Source organism: Lytechinus variegatus, chromosome 6, assembly GCF_018143015.1.
Source record: "Lytechinus variegatus isolate NC3 chromosome 6, Lvar_3.0, whole genome shotgun sequence".
Classification (NCBI taxonomy): Eukaryota; Metazoa; Echinodermata; class Echinoidea; order Temnopleuroida; family Toxopneustidae; genus Lytechinus; species Lytechinus variegatus.
Window position 1 is genome coordinate 8,643,721 of NC_054745.1, and position 10,201 is coordinate 8,653,921.

A 10,201-nucleotide genomic window follows, 5' to 3' on the forward strand; every position below is an offset into this window, starting at 1 on the left:
GGTGAAAGAAAAGATACAATGACGATTATTCTTTGATTAAAAATAATTCAATCACAATGAATGTGTTGCTGTTGTATTATTTACACACATCTCATCTTATTCATACTGGTGTATTTTAATATTGATTTATTCTTTCAAACAGGTTTGATTTCTTTTGGCATTTATTACTAGTGTTCAAATTAAAAAGAGCAAAGGCAATGTTTTAAGATTACCCAATAACAGATTTATTTGCAAACAACATACTGAATAATGGAAAGTATAACACATCAAAAATGCGTTAAGTCCTGAGAAGAATAATGGAATGTCTGTGGCTGCATCCGGTATACTGTAACAATATTAGACACAAGTTACTGCTGGTTTATTGCCACATCTTGCCATGGCACACTCCCGGCAGGACTGCAAAAGTAATTCTTGAGGTATGCGCGCAGTTCTTTGCCTGGTCGGGTCAATCTTGGCCCGTGCCCTGCTGCTTGCACATCTTCGAGCAAGCCGCGGCTTGGTCTCGCCATGCACCCGCGATGATCTGACCCTGCTCATCTTCCCGGTCGAGGTCAGCATTCTGAAGGTTGGGGTAACGAGTCCTCATGAGGTTGTGAAGGGTCATGCAGGCCTTGACGATCTTGGTAACTTTCGACGGTCTCAATCCCAGGGTTGTTAGCAGACATCTGAAGCGATTGGCGAATATACCAAACGCGTTTTCAACCACACGGCGTGCCCTGGAACACCGGTAGTTGTAGATCCGCTCGTCCCGTTTCAGGTGCCGATGAGGGTAAGGCTTCATCATGTATGGCCGTAGGGGGAAGGCGTCGTCTCCGACCATGTAGTAGGGTGTGTCCTGGTCGTCATTTGGTAGGGGATCCGGCTGGGGTAGTCCGATCGTTCCCTCACGCAGACCTGGCTCCAGTCGCGACCGGTTAAAGATGCCGGCGTCGGAATACGACCCTGGTGACCCCACATCCGCCCAGATGAACTTGTAGTCAGAGTTTACCACTGCAAGCATGACGATGGAAAAGAAGCCTTTGTAGTTGTAGTAAAGTGAGCCGCTCTTGGGGGGCTTCTTGATGGCGACATGTTTCCCATCGATCGCGCCACAACAGTGGGGAAAGTTCCATCTGTCTCCGAATCCCTCGGCTACCGGGCGCCACTCATCTTCTGTCTGGGGAGTGGCCCACATCTCGTCCTCGTATTCGTCGTAGATGGCCTGACAGACCTCGGGGACGAACAGAGAGATGGTGTTGTGTGGGACACGAAACGCGAACGCCAGATCATGATAGCTGCTTCCGGTCGCCAAGAACCTCAAGGTGATCGCCAGCTTCAGCCCAGGATCCAAGGGGGTTCGATGCCTGCAACAGAAGAGGGTGAAATATGAATAAAATCAAACTAGAATAAATATGGATGGAAGACATTTCAGCACAATTTGACAGTAGGTTCATAAAGTGTAAACTTACGTTGTGGTCTTGGCAATGCGGGGGCCAACTCGGTCAAGCAACTCATAGAACATCTGTGGCACCATGCGGAGGTAGGATTTGAAGTCGGCAGCGTGCTCGGCCTCGAGTTCCCTCATGAGCGTCTCATACTGGCCGAAACGAGGTCTGCGTAGGATCCACTCGCGCACCCACCAACGTCTTATTCTTCTGCCGGCCCTCTGTCGCTCCCTCTCGGCTTCTTCGAGCAGTGCTGCCAGGACCAAGTTGTACTGGAACCTCGCCTGAGCTAGCTCGTGTTCTAACAACGCCATTCGTAGTCTTCTCGGTGCAGCCATAGTGATGAACTGACCATTCCAGGTAGGGTGGACATATATATACAGGTATGGAATAGCTGACCATCGGCCCCCCAAGTCCGAGGTACACCGGCCGAACATCGGCCGGGCAGTGTTCGAAGCCCGTTAACAACCCGGCCGGTGATCGCACGGTGTCCTTTAACCTGCTCGGGTACCGGTCGTATACCCCCCGATGTCCGGCCGACCATCGGCCGGACATCGGCCGGTAGTTGCTGCCACATCGGCCGAAAAAAATCTCCACTTTTGAGACAGACTCCGGACGGTCATCGGCCGGTGTTTGGTCGGTCGCCTGTAGATTTCCGGACGGAGCCCGGTCACGTCACCGAGCTATGCCACCGATGAGGGGAGCTCGGCGACACCTCAAAAATCCACCGAGCTCCACCGATGCCGGACACCGGCCGGGCTATGTGACCTAGGCTTTACTTGTGCCGTACTCTCAACTGGCAAATATATAATCTCAATCGCATTTGAAGTTTCATGGATAAGGTCACTTGTCATGTTGTTAGGGCTCTTGTGCTCTCCAGGCTGGACTATGGTGGTTGCTTGCTTGAGGGTATTAGACTTCGACGCCTTCAGAACAAATGTGAACGATTAACATGTCGAAAACCAAAATGGTGTCATGCTACCCCTCTTCTAAATGAACTACATTTGCTACCTGTTTCTGATAGAATACATTATCGAATACTTGTTCAAACTTATAAGTCTCTGTCAACCACACTACCTTCTTACATTTCTTAATTATTCCAGCAACAAAGATCTACATACTCTAGTCGTTCTGCAGCTGCTCCTTCCTATGTCACTCCAAAATCGAGAAACAGGCCGGTTTCAACTCCTTTCAATCTCTCCCCCCCCCCCCTCGTCTTTGGAACAAACTCCCTCCATCTCTTCGAAATCTTTCTTCTCTTGACCTCTTAAAAAAACATCTCAAACACACTTATATAACCATAAACCTTAACTTGTCTTAAGCAATCAACAGCGCTTTGTATCCTCTGGAAAAAGCGCTATATAAATCCAATTATTATTATTATTATTGGGCCCATATGGCTCATATGAAACCAAAAGGGCCCTAGTTACTTTACTATCTAGGTCTGTATCTATGTTTGTTCTTGGATATTTTGGTAACATATTCGTCTGCATTCGTAGCAAACAAATAATACAAGATGAATGAAATTTCAGCATTAATAAATTAAACTTAATATAAATATGGAGCTCCAACTTTGGAGAGTAGTGAGCCGAATTGATATCCTTCCTGTGATTTTTTCTACATGTATCACCATTTTTTTTTCTTGTTGCCGATGGTGTTATCACGTTTGAATTTGTCTCTATCGTGCCTTTACAGTGTGCCCCGAAGGTTGGGTGTACGGGAAGACAAAATGTTTCCTGTTTGAGAACAACCTAAAGGACCTTCAATGGACAACTGCTCGTGACACCTGCAACGCCCTGGAAGCAGTCACAATGGGCAATGGGAAGACAGCGGAACCCTCCCTGTTCGTCATGGAGGGCATAGAGGAGGTCCATCTTCTGAAGCGTAACGTCATCACTAAGTTTGCGTGGGTGAACTGCATCCGCATTGATAAAACTTTTGAATGTTACACGGACAGGGCAGGGACGACTACTGACTATCGAAGTAAGACGAACTTTGCTACTTATTTTGTAGTCCCCCCCCCCTTTAAATAAGAGCCTCTAACTTTACTTTTCACTCGCCTTATAAAACCGGTATGTGGTCATCCCTTCCCAAGCTGGTTTTCCCCTTTTCTTATCTGTTTTTGGTGTTCCTCGTATCATATATGTTGGTTTGCCTCGTCTTCAATGGCTTGTCCGTCATTCTCCCTTCTTCCTTTCTTCTATATGTAATAACCTGTCGAATGCAACGCATCATTCATGGCGGAGGCCTCTTAGTGACTGAACCTCTATTCCCCACCATTCCTTTCCCTTTTCTGTCCTATTAAGTAGCATGAATCATATGAAAGGTCAAGTCCACCTCAGAAAAATGTTGATTTGAATCAATAGAGAAAAATCAGACAAGCACAATGCTAAAAATTTCATCAAAATCGGATGTAAAATAAGAAAGTTATGACATTTCAAGGTTTCGCTTATTTTTAACAAATTAGTTATATGAACGAGCCAGTTACATTTAAATGAGAGAGTCGATGATGTCACGCACTCACTATTTCTTTTGTTGTTTATTGTTTGAATTATACAATGTTTCAATTTTTACGAATTTGACGATTAGGACCTCCTTGCCTGAAGCACAAATGTTAAAATAATGAAATTCCACGTGTTCACGGACGAATGAATCTTCATTTCATATGACAATGACGAGAAAAATCAAAATATTTCATATAATAAAATACAAAAGAAATAGTTAGTGAGTGATGTCATCAGTTCCTCATTTGCATACCTACCGAGATGTGCATATAACTGTTTTGTGAAATGAAGCCGCTGAAACTTTAAAAATGCCACAACTTTCTTATTTTACATCCGATTTTGATGAACAGTGCTATGCTTGTTGATTTTATTCTCTTTTTATTCAAATCAAGTATTTGTTGGGGTGGACTTGTCACTCGTTCTGCTAGATAGAAATACTATCTCATTATTTACTATCTCAACGGAACGTTGTGGCCCAATGGATAAGTCTCCGGACTCTGAAACAGAGGGTCGTGGGTTCGAATCCCAACCATGGCGTAATTTCCTTCAGCAAGAAATTTATCCGCAATGTGCTGCACTCAACCCAGGTGAGGTAAATGGGTACCTGGCAGGAATTTATTCCTTGAAACGCAGCGGGCGTAACAGCTGCACTGCCGGGGTAATTATGCTGCATATGCTGTAGAGCGCTTAGAGACTTCTGACAAAGTATTAAGCGCTATATAAGCAAGTATAATTATCATTATTATTATTTTGACAAAATTACGAAACTCGGGGAACTATTTTTCTATATAAAAATATACGAACACCTGGTACTATTTCTTAGATTACGATAAAACCTTTTTTGAAGCAAAAAATTGAGGTAAATTAAAATTAGATATAAAAGATCATCCGCCTAGCTCGCATGCGATCGACTGTAAACAAACCATCACAAACACAGGGCTAGCTTGCCCGCCATGCTGATTGATTACAATCACATGTGTGCGAGGCGGATGATCAGAATTTTGCTCTTTAAAGGACAAGTCCACCCCAACAAAAACTTGATTTGAATAAAAAGAGAAAAATTCAACAAGCATAACACTGAAAATTTCATCAAAATCGGATATAAAATAAGAAAGTTATGACATTTCAAAGTTTCGCTTCATCTCACAAAAACAGTTATATGAACGAGCCAGCTACATCCAAATGAGAGAGTCGATGATGTCATTCACTCACTATTTCTTTTGTTTTTTATTGTTTGAAATATGAAGTATTTTGATTTTCTCGTCATTGTCATGTGAAATTAAGTTTCATTCCTCCCTGAACACGTGGAATTCCATTATTTTAACATTTTGTGCTTCAGGCAAGGAGGTCCTTATCGTCAAATTCGTAAAAACTGAAATATTGTATAATTTAAACAATAAAAAACAAAAGAAATAGTGAGTGAGTGACATCATCAACTCTCTCATTTGGATGTAACTGGATCGTTCACATAACTATTTTGTTAAAAATAAGCTGATCTTTAAAATGTCATAACTTTTTTATTTTACATCCGATTTTGATGAAATTTTCAGCATTGTGCTTGTCTGATTTTTTTTCTATTGATTCAAATCAACATTTTTCTGAGGTGGACTTGCTCTTGAAATTTTAGTATACTTATTTAGATATAAGGAGTCCGGAGCATACCTTATCAGCGTTTTGCTTTGTGATTTTTACTCTTTCTATTCAGATAGAAATATCTCCAGCCTGGACCATATATTTAAAGGGATGGTCCAGGCTGGAAATACTTATAACTCAATAAATCGAGTAAATTCAAAAGGAAAAATTGCTGAAAATTTGATCGAAATCGGATCACAAATGATCGGATCACGAATATATTGAATTTTAAAGATTTGCAATATTCCGGTGAAACAGTTCTAGACATGTCTTAATGTGAATGTTCATCAGGTGGGCTCATGATGTCATATTCCCATTTGTTCTTTTTGTACTTTAGCATATGAAATTAGGTCTATTAGAAAAAATTCTAAGAACTAAAACAATAAATTGGATTGATAAATTAAGTGCATCAGTTATTTATTGCCGCAACTTATTTCATCATAATGAAGACACATTCTTTACATATGCATGAAACAATGAAACATTTATGATTTCATGGAATAGTATAACACAAAGGAAAGTGGGGATGTTACATCATCAGCCCACCTCCTGAATAATCATGACGATGTGCATATAACTGTTTTTACAAAATATTGACAAACTTTGAAATGCAATAACTTCGTTATTTGTTATCCGGTTTTGATGAAATTTTCAGCATTTTCCTCTGTGAATTTTACTCTATTTACTACAATACAAATATTTTCAACCAGGACCATCCCTTTAAGGTTGGAATTTCTACATGAAAACTTTCTACAATTGGCGAGTTTGCCATACTGGTAAGAAACTGAAATGAATAATGATACATAATTGTGGAGCGTTGTGGCCCAGTGGATTAGTCTTCGGACTTTGAAACAGAGGGTCGTGGGTTCGAATCCCAGCCATGGCGTAATTTCCTTCAGCAAGAAACTGAACCACAGTGTGCTGCACTCAACCCAGGTGAGGTAAATGGGCACCGGTAGGAAGTAATTCCTTAAAAAGCTGTGTGCGCTATGAACACCTAGCTTAGCCGGGTAATAGGAGCACCTAACAAGGTGGATATGTGCCTAATATAAATATCCTTTATGGGTAGTAGTAGTATAATGTTTTAATGTCATGTTCCATTACAGATTGGGAATATGACCAACCTAATTTACGCCAAGGAGAGATATACGCGATGGTGTATATGTCCAATGGTAAAATGCACGACCATTTTAACTACAGGGATTCAACGGCCACAGTCTGCCAGGTCAACGTACATTGATAGATTTATTTTCAATTGGTCTAATACCAATTCGTCTAATTATCAACTCGTATACTATCATTTGGTATACCATCAGTTCGTCCACTACCTACGTGGTCTACGTGTCATTTCGTCCACTCACACAACAAAAACTGTGGTGTTAATCGGTGTACATAGTGGACCACACCAGTTATTATTTTACACCGGTGTAAAATTGGTGGTGTTAGTTTTACACCTATAGGTGTTATTACAACACCTTTTGTTGTTACATTTGCACTCTTTGGTGATATGTTTAATCTATAGGGTGTAATTTTAGTCCTGTATTAACAACAATTGGTGTCAGTTTTAACACCGCAGTTTTCGTGTAATATCCATTTGGTCCAATAGCCATTTAACCCTAATTCTCCCGGGAGAGCCATAATGCCCCCCCCCCCTCGACAATATTCACGATATATCTGCTGCGCAAATTTTTTTTGACCTCGCCGCTCACTGAATTTTTTCTTTCAAGTATCGCGCAAATTTTTAAAACCAAATTTGTGACAAACATTTACAACATTATGTAAGTGAATGTCAGACTCAAAATTGCTCATAAACGTAATTTCATGTACAAATCCAATGCAAATTGTGTATTAAGCCAAAATTCATGAATGTATCATTATTTCTACTTTTACTGATTAAACTTTATCAGTTTTGCCTTATTTATGATCAGAATTAAGTCTGGAACGATTTTAATCGAAAAAACAATAAAAAAAAAGAAATACATAAGAAATTTTTAATAAAAAAAAAAAATACATAAGAAATCGGTCTTGGTACCAGAATTTGTTTCATTCACAATTGTTAGGAATGCTATAAAGAATATTTTCACCCAAAAATAACATCCTAGGAGCTTTATTTAGTGAATCAGAGCAAAAAGTATGATTTTATGAATGAATTAGCATAATCAATTCATGTAAAATAAAAATATACGAATTCAGTGAAATTTACCAATGCAACTGCGTAGGTTACGTCATTCTGTACCATCATGCAAATTTCCGTGTGATCGCGCAATCCGCGTCTGAGATCTTAAGGGGGGGGGGCAATGATCCCCCCCCCCGTGTGAAGTTCACATGCCATTTGGCCTAATTATATAAAGTGTTAATTGGGAGACGAAATGGCCCTGGAAGAACTGGTAATGATACAGAGTAACTATTGGACGACATTGTTATTGCATTAAATGGTTGCCAGACGAAATGTCGATGGACTGAATGGCATTAGATGAAATGAAGGTAGACCATGTGATGAGTGGACGAGTTGGCATTAGACGACTTGGCAATTTACTCATTGATACACCGGCCATGAGAATTATTTAACATAATGAAGTATCATCTTAGAGAAAGTGGAACCATCTTTCTTGAACCATTAATGAGGGCATTGAGGGGTGGGATTGGTTATCAGGAAATGGGTTTGTGTTGTTACTAAATAAGGTTCGTTAAGCATTTAGTTTTCGGACTAACGAACCTTCGGAATTACGAACCTCACTTCGTTTTCGGACTAACGAACCTTGGGAATTACGAACCTCACTTCGTTTTCGGACTAACGAACCTTCGGAATTACGAACCTCACTTCGTTTTCGGACTAACGAACCTTCGGAATTACGAACCTCACTTCGTTTTCGGACTAACGAACCTTCGGAATTACGAACCTCACTTCGTTTTCGGACTAACGAACCTTCGGAATTACGAACCTCACTTCGTTTTCGGACTAACGAACCTTCGGAATTACGAACCTCACTTCGTTTTCGGACTAACGAACCTTCGGAATTACGAACCTCACTTCGTTTTCGGACTAACGAACCTTCGGAATTACGAACCTCACTTCGTTTTCGGACTAACGAACCTTCGGAATTACGAACCTCACTTCGTTTTCGGACTAACGAACCTTCGGAATTACGAACCTCACTTCGTTTTCGGACTAACGAACCTTCGGAATTACGAACCTCACTTCGTTTTCGGACTAACGAACCTTCGGAATTACGAACCTCGCTTCGTTTTCGGACTAACGAACCTTGGGAATTACGAACCTCGCTTCGTTTTCGGACTAACGAACCTTCGGAATTACGAACCTCATTTCGTTTTTGGAGTAACGAACCTTCGGAATTATGAACCTTCGGAAATACGAACCTCCGGAATAACGAACCTTCAGAATATCCGAACCTTCGGAATAACGAAGCTTAGTAATTACGAATGTATGCGGTGTTTACCAGCGAGAAGATGTTTCAAGTGAAACCTTGCAGGTGAAGCCAACCCTATCAAATTCGACAAAAAACTCCCATTACGTGCAAAATTGTGCATTATAATTTTGCGCGCAGAGCGCGCCGAATATTTGGGATATTGTCTTTACCCCCACGCCACCCAAAATACGGAGAGACATTCGTGACTCTTGATTATATATTTTGTTAGTTTAGCCTCAATTGGGAAGTATATAGCGACAGAGCCATTTCCCCTAAAAATATGTATCCTAAAGAAAGACAAAAAATCGGAGCGCTTTTGACAAAACACGGATAAGCTTAGAGAAAAAAAAACTTTAATTTCATGGCATTAGTATTGTTATATTCGTTGGTAAAGTATATAGAAAGGTCAATCTGAAAAAAATACAAGGCAGTCAACTATATTGCAGGAGATTATGGACTTCTTATACTCGCACTTTGCGAGGGAACATTTAGCGACCGAGCCAGAAAACTTTCAAATTTGAGTAGTAAAACCTTTATTTTTTTGAGCACTTGACAACGTGAATGGAATACTACATTAATCAATACATATATACGCATATAGGACCTACATACAGTGTACATATCAATTTTTTCTGGTTGTCAAATATTCGGGGCGGGGGGCTTGAGCGATTTTTGGAGGGCTACAGTCCCCAAAGGCCCTCACCCCCTATATAATCTATAGGATGTCATTCTCTTCTTAAAGATGGTTAGATTCGAATCACATCGGAAACGATGTTTTACTTCTACCTTCATTGTCTGTGCCATCGATTTCACCAATTGTTATTATTTGTTTTATTCATAATACGGATGTAAAGAGATAATGTATTAGAAATGTTGGTAGGTAATATTATTGTGCAGAGTGCTGAAGATCAGAAAGGAGGCAACGGCATGCTCCCACATCATTATGTTTTTGTTTACATGAATGTCGTCAACAAAATATTTCATTACAAACATCCAGCTTTCGGACAACTTTCACTCAAAAGAAATATCAACTGCAATTTATATATGTATATACTATATTCTGCACTGCATGTATTTAGCATTTTCTAGACAATCTCCACTTGTAAAAAACGCTGAAAGACATGCAATTTGCCTATGTAGTTTGCGATATATACATACATATAAATAAATATATATATATATATATATATATATATATATATATATATATAGT

General features: G+C 40.2%; 1 protein-coding gene across 1 annotated transcript; it reads right to left on the reverse strand.

Annotated features, from left to right (window-relative positions):
* Positions 1–445: 445 nt before the first annotated feature.
* Positions 446–2,196, reverse strand: LOC121416784 (putative nuclease HARBI1). Its single transcript, XM_041610259.1, has 2 exons — positions 1,449–2,196; positions 446–1,343 (listed from the first exon to the last, which is right to left on the reverse strand). The coding sequence occupies exons 1-2, from the start codon at positions 1,859–1,861 to the stop codon at positions 446–448; spliced, it is 1,311 nt and encodes a 436-aa protein (XP_041466193.1). The 5' UTR covers positions 1,862–2,196.
* Between the last annotated feature and the right edge of the window lie 8,005 nt (positions 2,197–10,201).